The sequence below is a fragment of the Manis pentadactyla genome, chromosome 4, assembly GCF_030020395.1.
Source record: "Manis pentadactyla isolate mManPen7 chromosome 4, mManPen7.hap1, whole genome shotgun sequence".
Lineage (NCBI taxonomy): Eukaryota > Metazoa > Chordata > Mammalia > Pholidota > Manidae > Manis > Manis pentadactyla.
Genome location: NC_080022.1, coordinates 171,872,365 through 171,890,862, shown reverse-complemented (window position 1 = coordinate 171,890,862; position 18,498 = coordinate 171,872,365). Strand labels below are relative to the sequence as shown.

Below are 18,498 nucleotides of genomic sequence, written 5' to 3'. Positions count from 1 at the left end.
ATCGTGGGCCCCCCAGATCATGGCTTTGGTATGTTACGTTTTTTGAGGTCTGTTCTTTTCTCCAGGTGTAAGAAGTCCGGTGCTGCCTTCTTTCCTGTTGATCTTTTAGGGTTAGTTGTATTAAGAATATTTTCATATTATATGTGGTTTTGGGAGGAGGCCTCTGTCTCACCTCTCACGTCGTCATCTTTAACCTGATCTACCTGACTTTAACCACTGTTACATGATAAAACTATCAAGTTATCAGGACAGAATTCCATATCTACTGGTTCCCGACCCAGCACTTGATATTTTACCTATTATATACATGTTTCTCCCTTTCCCCAATTGATTTGCTTGGTTCTGGGGAACAGATACCCTAACATCAAAATGCCATCTTGGTTAATTTTGAAATAGCCACAAGTTAGAATAAGTACATTAGTAATACTGGTCAGCTACCTCTTTTTCCACAGCAGCCTGATGTTTCTTGATCAGTTTCTTCATTTTTGCAGCAAAGTTGTTACGCTGCATTTCAAGATCTTTCTCTAACCTGAGACGATGCTTATCCATCTCAGCCTTCAGCTTATCTTCCAGAGTCATCAGCTGTTTCTGATGCTCAAGTTTTCTGAGCTCATGTTCTGGCATTTCCCTCGTAACCTACAACAATGGAGAGGAAAGAATGAAATAAAGCAAAACCTTTTTCTTTCAAAACCATCTTAGACCAGTCTACTATCAACTAAGTAGGTAATTCATGTGGGAGATCCCACTCAATAACTTCTAATAAAATTTCATCTGAAAAAGCAAACAAGCTAGCTGGTTCTAAAATTTAAATGGGAATGTAAAGGACCTAGAATAGCCAAAATTTTGAGGGGATATGAAAAGTTGGTAGATTTAAATTTGGTATTCAAAACAGTGTGGTATTGGTATAAGGACAGGCTGTATAGAGCAAAGGAACACAGTGAAATCTGGAAACAGACCCACATATATTCAGTTAATTGATTTACTACCAGAAAGTCAAGTTAATTCAAAGAGGAAAGGAAAGTGTTTTTAACAAATCCTGCTGTAACAACTGGTTCTCTGTATTCAAAGTAAATATTGCTTAATCATGCTATACACAGAAATTAATTGGAAAAGAGTCACTCGACCTAAACCTAAAGTCCAGAACCAGAGAGCAGGAGAAAACACAGAATATTGTCATGACCTTGGGGTCAGCAAATATTTCTTGGGTAGGACAAAAAAAACACTGATCACAATGAAAAAAATGTACAAACTGGATTCTTGAACAGAGGCAAAATTCAGGTAATGTAAGATTAATCATTTAAAGTGAACAATTCAGTAGCATTTAGTATATTCGTGATGTTCTGCAACCATTGCCTCATTGTAAAGAAAAAAAATGTACAAACTGGATTCTTAAATAGAGATAAAATTTACATAATGTATGATTAATCATTTAAAGTAAACAATTCAATAGTATTTAGTATATTCATGATGTTCTGCAAGACTGCCTGTATCTAGTTACAAAACATATATAATGCTTCAGAAGAAAACCCTGTATGTTTTAAGCAGTTGCTCCCTAATCTCCCCTTCTGGTAACCAGCAATCTATTTTCTGTCTATGGTTTATCTATTTTGGATGTTTCACATAATATGTGAACTGCTGTATCTGGCTCTTTTCACCTAGCATGTTTCCAAGGTTCATCCATATTGTATAGGATGTAACAGTACTTTGTTTCTTTCTATAGCTGAATAATATTCCACTGTATGCCTATACCCTCATTTGTTTATCCATTTATTTGTCGCTGGACCTCTGTTTTGTTTCCACCTTTTGGCTATTGTGAATACTGCTTTTACGAATATTTGTGTATATGCATTTGTTTAAGTACCTGCTTTCAATTGTTTTGGGTATATATCTAGGAGTAGAATTGCTGAGTCATGGGGAAATGCTATGTTTAACTTTTTGAGAAATAATCAGCTGTTTACCACAGCAGCTGACATTTTACATTCTTACCAACAATATACAGCAGGAGTCCCAATTTCTCCACGTGCTCCCTAGTTGTTATTTTCCATCTTTGTTTTTCTCTCTTAATAGCTAGCCATCTAACAAAACAGCAGCAGACTCACAGAGTCCAAGAAGGGACCAGCAGTTACCAAAGGGAAAGGGGTGGGAAGGGTGGGTGGGAAGTGAGGGAGAAGAGGATTAAGGGGCATTATGATTAGTACACATAGTGTAGAGGGGGGAGATGGGGAAGGCAGTAATAGCACAGAGAAGACAAGCAGTGATTCTATAGCATCTTATTACGCTGATGGACAGTGACTTCAATGGGGTGTTAGGTGGGAACTCAATAATATGGGTGAATGTAGTAACCGGTGTTGCTCATGTGAAACCTTCATAAGATTGTATATCAATGATACCTTAACGACAACAACAAAATAGCTGGCCATCCTAGTGGCTGTAAGGTGGTACTCATTATAGTTTTGATTTGCGTTTCCCTAATGACTAATTATATTGAGTATGTTTTCATGTGCTGTTGGCCATTTGTATATATTCTTTGGATAAATGTCTATTCAAGTCTTTAACACATTTTTAAAAATTGAGGTATAGTTTATATATTAATTTGAATAGTTTTTTGGTGGAGTCTTTGGGACTTTTTTTATGTAGTATCAGGTCATCTCCAAACAATGAGTGTTTCACTTCTTCCTCACTAGTGTGGGTGCCTTTTATTTTTGTCTTGCCTGATAATGTAGCTAGGACTTCCAATACTCTGTTGAATAAAAGTGTTGTGAGTAGGCATCCTTGTCTTATTCCTGATTTTAGAGGAAAAGTTTTTAGCTTTTTCATGGCCTTTACTCATTTTTAATGGGTTGTTTGAATTGGATTTTAAAACTAAAATTTGTAATTTATCACAGATGGAGAAAAAATATTTGCAGGACATATCTGAGATAAAATACCTGTATGTTTCTTATGAAAGTCAAACATACATATGCCCTATGACTCAGCCATTTCATCCTATGTATTTGTCACAGAAATTAAAACATCATGCTCAAAGACATGTACATGTTTGTAGCATCTTACTATGCTGATGGACAGTGACTGTACTGGGGTATGTGGTGGGGACTTGGTAATAGGGGGAGTCTAGTAACCATAGTGTTGCTCATGTAGTTGTACATTAGTGACACCAAAATAATAAAATAAATAAATAAATAAAAGTATTTATTTCATCTTCCACTTGCGCCTTAGCAACCTCTAATCTACTTTGTATGAATTTGCCTATTTTAAATATCTCTTATAAGTGGAATTCTAATAATATTTGTCCTTTTGTGTCTGGCTTATATCACTTAGCATTTTTTCAAGGTTCGCTCACATTGTAGCATATATCCGAATGCCGTTCCTTTTCACAGCTGAATAATATCCCATTGTAGATATATATATATATATACACACACTATGGTTTGTTTATCCATTCATGTGTTGATGAACACTTGGGTTGTTTCCATCTTTTAGCTATCGTGCCTAGTAACTTTTGGTAATACTGAAAGCAGTGAAGTTAAAAGGGAAGCATTCCTATCCATTGTGAAAAGGAGTTACCTGACCTTCCAATGTTTTCAAGAGAATTTAAAATCTTACACGTGAAAGTGTAGCAAACATCCACATTTCCTAAACTGAGATGTTGTAATTTTCTACAATTACACCGTTTTATTTTTAAAACGTAAACATTATGGAAAACGCAAAAATCACTTTCCATTATCACCCACCTTAAACCTTTCTCCACTTCCCAAAGGCAACCATTATCATTAATATCATGTTGTATACTTACTATTTTTAAATACCTTCGTTTTCATCTAAGTAACTTCAAATAATACATTATATGGTATTTATTAATTTATTTATTCTAAGATTTTAAAAATATTCTTTTCGCATTCTCAAAATATGTCTCCTAAATGCAGACATTAAACTGGGATTTAAAAAGCCTTTTCCCATTTTAAAATCAGTTGCCTAAAATTATGTTCCAAACTTCTGATACATCAAAGGAAAAAAAACCCCCAAACTCTTCAACTAACCAGACTAGGAAAATTAGTTGCCAATGTTGACATTTTTTTCACTGAAATCCAAATACTCACAGATTCTGGACGGATGGCAGAATTATTAGACATGAGTGTGTGGATTCCCTCCATCACGTGTAGCTCACTCTTGTTATCTGGGGAATCTGGGAGAATGTTAACCCTACCGCTTTGACTCCTGGTCCTGTTGGACATACGGGGAACAGACTGATGACTTCCAATATTATTCACTGCTCCTGTCTGTCCAACACCGTGATCTTGGTTCTGAGGGAAAAGAGTATTAGATTCAAATATCTTTATCTCCTGAATTCTTGATTATTAGCACCTAGCACACCGCTTGGCACACACAGTCTTCAGAATGTTAGTGGTCTATTGAGAAATTCCTTGTATTTGCCAAGACCAGAAAGTTTATCAGTTGTTAGTTGACAGATTAAAAAAATGACCAACAAGTAAATACCAAAAAGCCCAACCAACTATGTGAAAAAGTTAATCAATTCAGAGTTATTTCCAAAGGGTAGTCTTTTCTCTAAAATTTTTGACATTACTTTGAAATGCATTTCTACTACACATCTCATGGGGTATACACAGAGATGCTGCTCATTTCTTAATGATTCCAATGGTGAAAACAAACCCCAACCTTTTTTTTTTAATCCTATAAACATCCCTTTTAGTTATTTTTTATTGAAGCCTTTTATATTTCTTTTCTTCTCAGAATATAGTCTTTAGCCTAAACTTCTTCCACTAAGTAATTTAATATTAATTCCTACCTATTCTTCTGTAAAATTAAAAATTGTATATATATTTAATCATAATTAGAAGACTGTTCTTCCCAAGAATCCCGGCAAACTTTGGTATCTGGGCACCAATATTACAGTCTTACCATACCAAAACTCTGTCAGATATGCAGAATAATAAAAACAGACCCATGGTATATGGAGGATCTTTTCTTACATCCACAGCCTTAAAAAGTTGCTATTATTCTAATGTTTAATGACATCAGAATTTTATTAATTTCACTTTACTAAAGTATTTCATATACCTAAAACAGCCCCAATTTTCTAGTGACTAGTGTTAGAACTAAAAAACAATATCAAAAATACCAAAACTGTATGTAAGACAGTCTTCTATTTTATAGTTCATTAATTATGTAGTGTTATTAAAAAGAAAAGTAACTACTACTCCTCTTTTCAGAATACAGGGATCTTTCTCAATAGAAAGCAATAAAAAAGAATCAAAGCTTTGGCATTGAGACATGAGCAAAGAAGAAAACAGAAAATACTTAGACTAAAAAAGATAGCTCCACAAATCATAAGCTTTATATTTTCCTTGGAGGAAGTTCTGTAACATTTCTACTGCAAATTTGGAAACATGGCAACAGGAAACAACTTGGTCTCAAGAGTAATATATGAATCCGAACCCATATGCTTCTACAGTAAGTTAGTTAACCACTCTGAGCCTTACTTTACTCACCTATAAAATGAGTATTTTAGAACCATGTAGAGGAATGAATTCCTATACACAACTGAAAAGAACGAAGTGTTCTTAGTAACAGAATAAGAATCCTTGGTAATTTTTTTCCCCCAGGATAAATTGAGCTAAGTCACATGTTTATTTTATTTATTTATTTATTTTTTAAAAAGCAAGAAATTTCCAATTTAATAAACATTTATCAAACATTACACAAAAGGCACTGGGGGAGAGGTTTATACAATAAACAAGGTAAGGAGAATGGTTGGTAATTCTAATGACTTCTCTGTGAGCACCGTCAACTTCCAAAACCTGTAATTTCAAATACTTCCAAAAGCGTGTCCCATGCCATCAGACAATCAGGCAAAAAAGTGTTCAGTAGACCAGAATTTTGAGAGGGACTAGATTAAATAAAAGTTGAACAGGTTTCTCTAATAAAAGACTTCACAGAGCTTTACTATGCTAATGTGCACTACCGAGAGTTTGGTTTAAAGAATGCAAAACCTTTTTCTCCACCTGGGACCTTAGAGAATCACTGTGAAGACACAATCTGGAAACCACTGATATAAAAGATTCTTGGCAAGAAAAGTTCCATAAGGAAAGAAGCCAATAAAGAGACCCCAATACTTGAGCCATTTCTAAGTTATTACCTTTTCTTCCTGTGCTTCTACTGCTGGCCCTTTATGTGCCTCCCGGGAAAGGACCTTCTTCTTTTGATTGTGCAGACTGTCCAGCACTCTTTTTTTTTCATCCTTTGCCCTTTGAAGGAGATCTACTAACACCGTTGTAGGGTGCTCCAGAAGCACAAACGGGTGCTGGTTAAGAGTAGAAGGCAAAAGTCAGGTTGAGACCTCTATATTTTTTCATTCAGAACAAATGAATCCCTTCTTGGACCCTAGAGTTACTATCCTAAATAATTATAGATAATGCATGTAATCTATGGTTATCTAATTCTGCTATGCTTTTTACTTCTTATATTTATAAAATTTAATTTACATGTATACACTCTGTGCCTACATAACTTCCACTGTACTTTTTATGAAAACTTTGAACATGACACCTTTGTTGGCCAAATGAAAATGCAGAGTTGAAATAATCAGAGTCTAAGTAAACATTAAGAATTAAGTCCAATTAGAGCCCTAAGTAAACGCTTACAAATTCTTAGAACTGGTTTCATAGAGGAGGCACTATCAGTTCTGAATTACATTAGATTTCAACAGGAATGTATTTACTGATGGTGAATTGCATCACATACTGCTTGGGTATAATGGGTTCCTTTATGTTGCTTAAATGAAACTTCATAAAACACTAGCAGTTGATTAAAAGACGTTATGTATTAGTGATTTTTACCATTGATATTTAATAAAGCTTAACATTATGAAATACAGAAAAGTAGAAAGAACAATTCTACTATAAGATTATCATCATTACATTTGGTATTTTTTGGATATTTATGTCTTCTCAGAAACTTTCCGTGTATAGATTTTGTTTTGTAGTTAGCACACAGATTGCAGAAAGATGACTTGTGCGCTGGAGTTCATGAGATGATCTTGAATTCTTTTAAGACTTTTACCTCCTTTATTAGCTCAAATTTATTTCTTCTCTGAAGAGTTGTAACTATATATTATTCTCTTTTTATTGCTGTAAGTATTATGTTATTTCAACTCATAATGCCTACAGACTATTTCCTCAAATGTTCATGCCAAAATTACATAACCATTATTCTAATTCTGGATAATTATTTTCAGTTTTTCATTCTGAGATAAATAGCTTCATACAGTAAGTCACTTTTTTCCATTTTATTATTTTTCCTTATAACAGACTGCAACAGAAATGTGATTAGGCCAAAGGGAAGGATGCACTTGACAGATTCTTCCTATCACTTCCAATAATGTCAGTATACAAAATGGACCAGGTAAATGAATACATATGCAAGTTTGGCATCACCCAAGGTCAAGTATCCATTCCGGGTGGGCTGGGTTATTACCAAAAGAGCTTCTTTTGCCTTCATTAGGCAAATGTAAGAAGCCAGTCACATTCTTCCTTTTCCTGAGCCTTAGCTTGGTATGTACCACTATTTATAATATTCAGTCTTTTTTATCTGAAAATAATATATCTTGTAATTCTAAGTTATTTAATAGTTTTCTACAAATGGATCCTGCTTATTTTTCACTTACATAATTCATAGGTATACTAAACCTTTTGTTGCTATTGTGAATACCTAGTTTTTGGGCTTGCATTTGAGACTATAAGTGTGCTTAGGGCCTAGAATTCCCTAAGTGTTACTGAAACTTTATGCTGCTCTTCTACATACTGTAGTTGCAAATAACTCTACAGAATATGTACACGATCCTTGCAATATCCTTGCATATTGAACTGCGTGTTGGTGAAAATAAACTGAACTTCTTTGAAATTCTAAAACATGCATGCTGAAAGTCTAATTTTCTAGTGAAAAATCCACAAAATTCCTTAGGGTCACAAAAAGATAGTCAACTGCTACTCACTAATGCCTTATCTAGATGTTTTAAGAACTATATTAAATTGAACAATACTATTATTGCTATTAATAAGATGTGAACCTCTAAATGAAAACATTTTTGAGAACAGAAAGCATATACTAATGATTTATTTAAATTAGGTAACCAGACCTATTGAAAATGAATAGAATTCACATTACTTTTAAAATATTTTCATTGCTAAGTTAGAAAAACGTATTTCTCAAAAGGAAACAAAAATGTGATATCCATTTTTAACAGTTCTTTTGAAATCTCTTTTCTCCCACAGTATTTATGTAAATGTATTACACATCATTTCTCTTCCTTTCATATTACTTTATATAGGACAGATGGATATATAAAGTATGGTAGATACAAAAATTAAATCCAAAGTTAAACTATGCTTTGCCACTCTGAAATGACATTGTTCCACATGAGTTAAAATTTGTAGTTGTAACTCATGAATATATTCTTGCACATATAAAAATTAAGTCATTTAGTACTACTATATTGAATATTTAACTATATATTCTATTCAGACATGGTAAAAGCAGTTAATTTTGAAAAACAAGTGAAAAAACTTAGCAACTAAGAAAATTTCCAAGAAAGAATGGTATTATGAAATCAGTATTTTAGCAAAACCCAGTACAGCGTACTTAATACTGATTCGGAATCAAAGAAGAATAAAACACATTCTTTCAAATAATTTCTTAGGTGTACAAAACAGAGTATAACTGACCTTTAAAAGTTTCTTTGATGTAGGGCGATCTCTAGGGTTTTTCTGGAGGCAAGACTCTACAAAGTTGCGAAAAGAACTGGACCTATTGTAAAGGAAAGTATTAAGTGAACATATTGCTATTTCCTTTAAAAACACATTCACAAAGCAAGGCATGTCCCTGTGGGTGGGAGGGAGAATAGAAATCATTTAAAAAAAGCAGACACAATGCACTATATATTTCATCATGTAAGTCTATAAAAAGCTATGCAAAGCAACTAATGGATCTTTACCATTTTCCAAAGATAGATGTGCACACATTATTTTAAAATCCTGCTCTCACATATTTAAATATCACAACTCATTCTACGTTGCAGTAAATTAGGGAAGTCAATCGTTTTCCTTTTTGCATTCAAATCTAAGATAATATTCTTCTTAGTATTTTTTTTTCTTTTCTCTAGTCACGTCTCTTTCTTGCTTGACCCTTGGATCATCTTCCATATAGCATGTTTCAGAACATCACGCTATTTGTTTTGGAAATAACATTTTTTATATCTAAGTATTTAGTGTCCTTGAGCAAATGGACAAAAGTTCCAGAAAACAGTAAAATTTTTTTTTTAATTAGAATTCTGTAACCTACTATTATATAGTGTTACTGATGAGAGTTCAGTAAGGCAGTAAGTAAAAAATATTCCATCAAAGTTTGTCATCAGTATTCAAATAAGATTTAATTCTTTTATACAAGAATTCTTTTTTGAATCCCTAAAGTATCAACCAGTGTAAAGACAGTGTTTAGTGTATTTATTATTCAGATGTACCATAATAAACTCTATGCCAAGATTTCTTTGAAACATCTCTACAGAAGCAGCAAAGACCTGTGAACTTGCCTTAATAATGTAATGATAAAAAATAAATTATTGCTATTGCTAATTTATGCATTCTACTTGTGAATTTTAAAGTATTTGTTAAGTAAGGTAGATAGTCCCCTGGAATTTTTCAAATGCTAGATACACCTGAAGACTTTCCCATTAAAATTTTCTATCACTGATGAAAATCCTTCTTTCCTAAAATTGTCCATCTGTTCTCAATAAACTTCTTTACATGAATAACAGTATTATCAAAGAAGCACTAGGAGATGCAACATCAAAGCACATTCTGAATAATAATGACAATTAGAATCATCCAAAAATGATGAATTATCTGGTAATTCTGATAAATTATCAAATCATTTTTACCTATGTTTTATACCATATCAATTATAAACCATTCCCCAATTAGATATCTGTACAGGTTGTGGCAATCTATATATTGCAGTATTAAAATATGAATGTTTAAATCATGCTATTTATTATATAATCAGGGTTGTATGTGTCGCTAAGGTACAAAAAGTATATTACTTTTTATACAAAAGCCATACTGTTTGCTCCCATGTAGCATCACCTATCTTTTATTTCTGAACTGAGTTACATATATGCTATGAAAAGTAGAGATAATAAAGGATAAACATGATGTAAGGATAAAATAAAGCTATTTTAATATTTCTTCAGGTTATATACACTTCACCTCCTTGAAATGAAATCATTTTGATAACATTATGAAAAAGTATTTAAATTTTACCATGTTGAACAATATATCTCTCAGCCATACTCACCATTCATTAGACTGTAGTGTAGGGGGGTTATTGCTGGTAATGTGATATAAGGCACGCCTTGCATTCAGATTAAATAAAGGAGGCTCCCTTTCCGCTATAAAAGAAAGAAAATTTCCTGTTAAATATGTGCCTGTTATATAGGAGCATGGATGCACTGTTAGGTTTTTTTTTTTTTAAATAAACCCCAACTTAGGAAAAAAGTTGCAAGTAGAGTTCAGAGAACTTAGTTAAGTGAGTCAATAGAGAGGAAATTGCAGCCCTGATGCACAACATCTCTAAATAGTGTATTTTTCCAATAAACAAGAACATTCTAAGAGAACCTAATACAGTCATTAAATCAGACCATTGATATGAATACATGACTATTATCTAATCCTCAAGCTCCACTGTAGTTTCAATCAAATGTCCCAATAATGTCCTTTGTAGCAAAAATGACCTTCAATCATCTGCATCCTTAAAGGAAATTGGCCATTTTTTCTAAGTTTTAAACTTACATAAAATTGTTCATAAAATATCCCTATAGTCCTTCCAATATGTGTAAAATCTGGAGTCATGTCCCCTGTCATTCCTGATATTGGTTGTTTGTGTCTTCTTTCTGTTTGATCTAGCCAGAGGTTTATTAATTTCATTAATTTTCCCAAAGAACTAATTTGTGATCTCATTGATTTTCTCTATTGTTTTCATTTTCTATTTAATTGATTTCTGTTTTGACCTTTTCTGGGTCTCTTTGTTCTGTTTACTGTGGATTGAATTTGCCCTTGTTTTTCTAGTCTTAAGGTGACAGTTGAAGTCATGACCTAGACAATTCACAAGTATACAATTTTGACTCTCGAATATCCCTCAGTTTGGCTTTGTGCTGTTATTAAATTTAGTTTACACATCTCTGGCAGGAATATCACAGACGCAAGTGTCACGCTTTTCTCAGTGTATTCTATGATGATCCTATAGAACAGGTCCATGGTTTCAGATTGTCTTGTCATTGATGGTGTTCACTTTGATCACTAAAGGCCATTCCACAAGGTTTCATGGTGAAGTTTCACTTTTTTCTTTGTAATAATTAAGTATTTGTGAAAAGGTACTTGAGTCTATATAAATATTCTGTTTTGCATAAAGATCATTTTATTCTCTTATTGTATAGATTTAGATTCTTCATTTAATAATTTATAACCTGCTACTATCATTTATTTTGATGTTGAAATTGTTTCATTTTTGAGCAGTTGAGAATCTTTTGAAGCCGACTTCTGCCTTTCCGGCATGGCTCCATCATTCCCTGCTCAGCTCCTTGCTCTCTGGCGCACTAAGATGTTCCAGGATCATCTTATGCTTTCCCTACTGTAGACACGGCTCCAAGGAGCCGTGGCAGGCAGTGTGCTCACTGCTACTGCCCGTGTCACTTCTCTTAGATCCTGTCAGTGGATAAAGGAAGGGAACACACACGTCCCTCATATATTTGTATTCATACCTGCACATTAAATATCTTTAGTTGTTTATTGAAAAGAACTGATTTCACTACAATATCTCAAATCCAATGCTGTGGTACTATTTATTCGAGCCTTCTCTTTCCATTATTTGTAGCACCCTTCTCTGACAGTAGGAAACCTCACTCTCATTAGCCTTAATATATTTGATGAATCGCCCCTGTACATAGCCAGTCTCCCATCTTGGCCACCACCCTTTCCCCTTTTCCCCATCAAGTTTCCACACCCCATTCCAAGCCTGTCTACAGTGTGAATGTCCACTTCATCCACTCAGTTTCTGACACCCCGTCCAAACTGGATCACTTTCTGCAGTGAGGCCCTCCTCATCAGCCCTCAGGAGGGAAGCCCCCTTCCTTTCAATCAGGCACTGCCACCGTGTCAGGTGACCCACCCCCAAATATGGACGTGCTCCTTGGCCTCTGACACCCCATGCCGGGCTACTTCCAGGTCTGAATGCTTTGGTCACCCCACCAGGACTCTGAATCCCCAAACTTGACTGCCGCCCTCCCTGCACAGGTTCTGCTCCCACATACAAGGCATTCTGTCTGCGGGAACTCCCTCCTCTCCCCACAGGACCCTGACACGCCACGCCGGGCTACCACGGCTCAGCAGGTGACATGGACACCTGCTTTATACCGTCCTCCCAACAGCTTTAAGAATGACTAGTTTGATCCAGGAAGGGGAAGGGATTACTGAAGAAATTCTTAATGAATAAAATAACTCGTGTTTCTACTGTGATTTATTAAAGTATTCAAAAATTCTAAGTGGTGTACCATCAATATATCAAACCAGAGTATGATTTTTGATCTGTCATTTACCAGAAAGCTGAACATCTCTATTTGGTCAAAGAACACTGAACTTAGCTAAAAACCATAGAGATTTACTAAATCTAGACTGCGGTAGCCTTCAGTGGATTCAAAGGATATTTTCCATTTCAAATACTTTTTTAATTGAAGTATCATTGATACTGAATCTTACATTGGTTTCAAGTATACAACACAGTGGTTCCACAGTCACCCATATTAAATCCTCACCTCCACTACTGCAGTTACTGTCAACATAGGAAAATGTTACAGAAGCAGTGCTTATATTTTCCATGCTATTCTACTATCCCGGTGACCAGCTTATGACTGAAAATTTTTGTGCCCTTTTATTGCCCTCACCCTCAACTACTCACCCCAATCCCTCCCCCACAGTAACCACCAGTCACTACTCAGTGTCTATAAGTCTACTGCGATTGTGTTCCTTTTGTTTTGTGTTTAGATTCCACAAATAAGTGAAATCATATGGCATTTTGTCTCTGCCTGGCTTATTTCACTTAGCATAATACCCTCTAGGTTGATCCATGTTGTTGCAAATGGCAGCATTTCTTTTCTTCTTATGGCTGAATAATATTCCATTGTGTATATGTACCACCTCTTCTTTATCCACTTATCTACTGATGGACAGTTAGGCTGTTTCCATAACTTGGCTACTGTAATGCAACAATAAACAGAGGGGTGCATCCATCTTTTTGAATCAGGGATTTTGTTTTCTTCAGGTAAATTCCTAGAATTGGAATTACTGGGTCATATGGCATTTCTATTTTTAGTGTTTTTAGTAACCTACGCACTGCTTTCCACAGTGGCTGCTCCAATTTACATTCCCACCAAGAGGGTAGAAGGGTTCCCCTTTCTCCACATTCTTGCCAACACTTGTTTTTTCTTTTCTCTTGGACAGAGGCCATTCTAACTGCTCTGCGGTGATATACTATTATCGTTTTACGTTGCATTTCCCTGATTAGTGATGTGGAGCATCTTTTCATGTGCCTGTTGGCCATCTGCATTTCTACTTTGGAAAAATGTCTGTTCTGGTCTTCTGCCCATTTTTTAGTCGGGTTTTTTTTTTTGGTGTTTAGTAGTATGAGTCCTTTATATATTTTGGATGTTAACCCTTACTAGGACAAATCATTTACAAGTATACTCTCCCATACTGTAGGTTACATTTTTGTTCTGTTGATGGTGTCCTTTGCTGTACAGAAGCATTTTGGTTTGGTATATACTCCCACTTGGTCATTTGTTATTTTGTTTCCATTTCCTGAGCAGTTGTGTACAGGAAAAACTGCTCACACTTATGTTTGAGAGATTTTTGCCTATGTTTTCTTCTAAGAGTTTTATGGTTTCATGTCTTACATCTAGATGTTTGATCTATTTTGAGTTTACTTTTGTGTGTAGAGAGTTATAGATAGTAATCTAGCTTCTTTCTCTTGTATGCAGCTGTCCAGTTTTGCCAACATCAGTTGTTGAAGAGTCTGTCCTATCACCATTGTATAGTTATGGCCTAAGAATGCAGCACTCCGGTTTGAAAAAGACAGATGCACCCCTATGTTTATCACTGCACTATTTACAATAGCCAAGATATGGAAGCAACCTAAATGTCCATCAGTAGATGAATGGATAAAGAAGATGTGGTACCTATACACAATGGAATATTCTCAGCCATAAGGAAAAAACAGATCCTACCATTTGCAACAACATGGATGGAGCTAGAGGGTATTATGCTCAGTGAAATAAGCCAGGCAGAGAAAGACAAGTACCAAATGATTTCACTCATATGTGGAGTATAAGAACACAGGAAAACTGAAGGAACAAAACAGCAGCAGAATCACAGAACCCAAGAATGGACTAACAGTTACCAAAGGGAAAGGGCCTGGGGAGGATGGGTGGGAAGGGAGGGATGAGGGCGGGGAAAGGGTGGGGAAAAAGAAAGAGGGCATTACGATTATCATGTAGAGTGTGGGGTGGGCACGGGGAGGGCTGTGCAACACAGAGCAGACAAGTAGTGATTTTACAGCGTCTTACTACGGTGATGGACAGTGACTGTGAAGGGGTATGTGGGGGGGACTTGGTGAAGGGGGGAGCCTAGTAAACATAATGTTCTTCATGTAATTGTAGATTAATGATACCAAAAAAAATCAAACTGTACAATAAGGTATGCAGCCTGATAATCTAACCCTCATACCTAACACGAAGTATTAAGTAACCTAAGTAGTGGTAAGTAATTCATGAATGCTTTAGAGACCCTTCATAGATGGTAAATTTATAATCACAGACATATTCTGGGTGTTTAACAAATACTCATTACATGTTAGACACAGATAACTCAAAATTAATATCACAGTAGAAACTATTTTAGACCTAATTTAATACAGCAAATATAATATACCTAAACTAACATATATATATATATGCATATATATATATATATATACAAATTGCCAAATAACCAAAATGACAACCTTGATAGATTTATTGCTTCCCTTAAACATAAAAATAAAAATCTGTAATTTGGTACAGAAATTGAGATGAAACATTGATCAAAACTTACTACACAGTAATAAAGAGCAATGCTTACCTATTTCAATGCATGTTATTCCAAGAGACCATAGATCGACTTTGTTATCATATTGTTGTTCATTCCTGCGTAAAATTATTTCTGGGGCCATCCTAAAACATAAAATGTTACTTAAAGTAAAAAAAGAATAGAAAAGTATACTGTTCTTTAAAAACGTAATGACCATCCACATGGAGAATCCCTGTGTGAATTCCAGATGATATATCCGGACATAAGAATTCTTATAATGGGAAATAAAGGCATTACACGTTGTGAGGTAAATATTTACCATTGCGCACACAGTGTTAGACTTATTTTCACCATTTGTCATGATCACGTACCAGCATCCTGGAGGAAAGACTCCCCAGGGCAGGGCTGCATTCTGCGTCAATTCAAGTTTGCAGATTGTAATATTGTATAGCCTTTACGCCAGCAGTTCTCAAACATTTTGGTTTCAGCCTCTTATTACAAAAGTCTAAATTTTGCTCGAAAGAGGGCATTTTATCACTGGCACTTGTTTTCTTGAAGTAAACAAACTCACTACATTTAGCTGAGAAAATATCTGCCACAATAAGCAACAATGAATAAGCAGTTTGTCAGTCTTTTTTGCAAATAGGAGTAGTGTTCTGTGATAAAAGTGGCTAGGACAGCCACTCATAACTAAATAAATCATACAATTATTAACTTTGGAGGCGTCTTGGTTATAAAATGAAATGCTAATTCGCATCTTCAGCTAGACTCTAATGTTCTCACTGGTGCTTCACCTTATCCTTCCTTTGTACTTGTTAAGCACAAACATTTAGAACAGTTTCTGACTGCTTAATAACATTGTCACCAGGCGTATGTGTTCCTGTGTGTCAAAATATGTAAATATGTACATAGTGCGGTGTTCCTAACATACCATATACAAATTAATACATATGTAACTTCCAATTGCCGATAATAGAGGGTTTCTAATGTGTTAAGATGTTGAAGTAAGCTTAGGGAGTCACTAAGTTCAACAAAGTTGAAAAAGTAGTTTTGTTTTTAATGCACAACTTTCTAGCTCCTTTCTAGTATCTAATATTGATCACTGATTTGTAAAGAGGGGGCCCATTAAGAAGCATTATTTGTCCACAGAACCCTTTTTTATACAGGAGAAGAGGATTCTATCTAAACTAGGGTTCTACATAAGAAATTTTTGGTCATACAGAGCAGTAGACTTCAAACATTTTATTTTCTTACTTCCAATGAATTTATTTAAAAAATGTATCCGCTTGTACATTTTTGAGTTGGTATCTAAATTTTATAAACTTAATAGTTGCAAAGGATATAATGCACACATATGTATATACATTATTTTGTATATGTGCTTTACAGATATTTACAACTTGGAGCTGAGGACCTCACTCATTCAATTCATTAAAAACACTGCTGTATAATAACCTAATTAGCAAACCCAGTCTGCACGGTCATATCAACCATTCAAATCAGAATTATTTTCTGTCAGGAAATGCCAAACTTCATTTTTCATTGTAAATAACATGTTAGTGTGTCCTCACGACAATTGTCCCAGTTATAAACGAGATCATTTGTGATTCACTAGAAAAGAAGATGGGAGGAAAGATAATTGGGGAAAGGAAAGAGCAAGGAGCAATAGGAACTGAGAAGAGATGACTGTGAAGGCAGAAGGCCCTTTGCCAAAACTTGGTGTCCTAGCTCTTCAATATTTCTGATGCTATATATATTCTAGATGTTATGTGTTCTCAAATTGTCCCTCTGGTGATGGTTTGAGGCTTTTAATTCTCAGAACAATGCATCACTCTACTATTCAGGATGGGTGAGAAGCCTTTCTTTAACAACTGGGAGTTGGGAGATTTGAAAGGTAGGTGGAAAAGAAGATGCAGTAGACCTAAGACACTTCTCAACATGTACAGAGAGAGGACATCTATGGAAGTTGAAGATGTGGAAAATTATTCCCTTCAGACTTGCTGACATTAATATGGAATTATTTATGAATAAAATTAGATGATGTCTAGAAGTCGCTTCAAATAACTAGAGGTGGGAGGGAGGGCAAGAAGATCAAGTACACAGGGCAGCCAGGCCCTGGGGTAGTGCTGTTAGGCTGACCTGACTGCTGTGTGAGCCTTCGTTATATTTTTGTCTATTTCCCTGTATACTTGAAATTCTCCACAATGAAAAATGAAAACAAAAAGTTCCTCATCAGCTACCAGTCTTCAGGTACTCTTATTCAGAAGATACGGACACACAGTAAGTATAAATCTAAAGAAAATTTCCACTTAGCATTTCTATCTTCTCCCTTCTTAAAGAATTAAATTTTTTCACTCCTACCCCCAATACATGATGTAGATGATAACAGGAAAGAACCGTAGGGGGGACAAATGATACAATAGGAGATACAAGGGCAGCACTCCAAATCTGTATCTGAAACTACAGTGCTTAGAGTCATATCTAAAGCAGCACTGTATTTCCAAGAGAAACATAAAGCACCTGATAAAAGTACAACCACACACTGCCTATTTCAATTATGACGATCAATACCAGATAGGACTATGCTTACCAATGCGGCGTTCCCACAAAAGACTTGGCAGAAGAGACCATGGAAGCAAAGCCAAAGTCAGCAAGTTTCGCCTGGCCTTCTGGTGTCAGAAGGATATTTCCTCCTTTGATGTCTCTGGGTTTAAGGAACACAGAAAATTATTTGTCTTTCCTTTGTAAGATTATACTGAAAATGATAAAGATAATATAAAAATGTATAAAATAGGGAAGGAGAAATCAGGATAATTAAGGCCTTGTGTAATCTCTCAGTTGGGATAATGAGAATTAAGATCCAAACTAAGAAATGAGATACACAGAATTCCTGTAAGTATATAGTAACAAGTTTCTAAAAGAGAAGATAAAATAGCAGTAGAAACAGAAGAAAAAAATTAGGTAATTAATAGCACATACTCAATATTTGAGTGCCTGTTTATTGGTACAAATAATGGTTTAAAAAATTTAGCTGAACATTCTTATATGACTGTAAGATTTCTGAGTATACCCTCAACAATAAAATGGGAAAAAAAGAACCTGATGCCCCAAATTTGCTTTTTTCAAAATTACTCATATCATTCCAAATTTTAGCATAGTTCTCCTACCTAAATATGAAATGAAAACTGAAACACATGGGTAAGGTAATATCAATGATCCCAAATTTACTTTTAAGCTCTTTTCTAAATCAGCAACATACATGTGAACTAAGAAAATTACAATGGTATTGTATGCCCAATGGGCACCATAACAT

The 18,498-nt window shown here is 35.0% G+C and overlaps 1 protein-coding gene across 1 annotated transcript in view; it reads right to left on the bottom strand.

The window, feature by feature from the left end:
* LOC130678900 (serine/threonine-protein kinase TAO1-like) overlaps nucleotides 1-18,498 on the bottom strand; it is a 60,621-nt gene that overhangs the window by 26,008 nt on the left and 16,115 nt on the right. Inside the window, 8 exon segments of the mRNA XM_057501528.1 lie at nucleotides 439-636; nucleotides 4,098-4,166; nucleotides 4,200-4,301; nucleotides 6,155-6,319; nucleotides 8,739-8,820; nucleotides 10,366-10,459; nucleotides 15,237-15,328; nucleotides 17,776-17,889. Of these exon segments, the coding sequence (XP_057357511.1) occupies nucleotides 439-636; nucleotides 4,098-4,166; nucleotides 4,200-4,301; nucleotides 6,155-6,319; nucleotides 8,739-8,820; nucleotides 10,366-10,459; nucleotides 15,237-15,328; nucleotides 17,776-17,889 (916 nt within the window).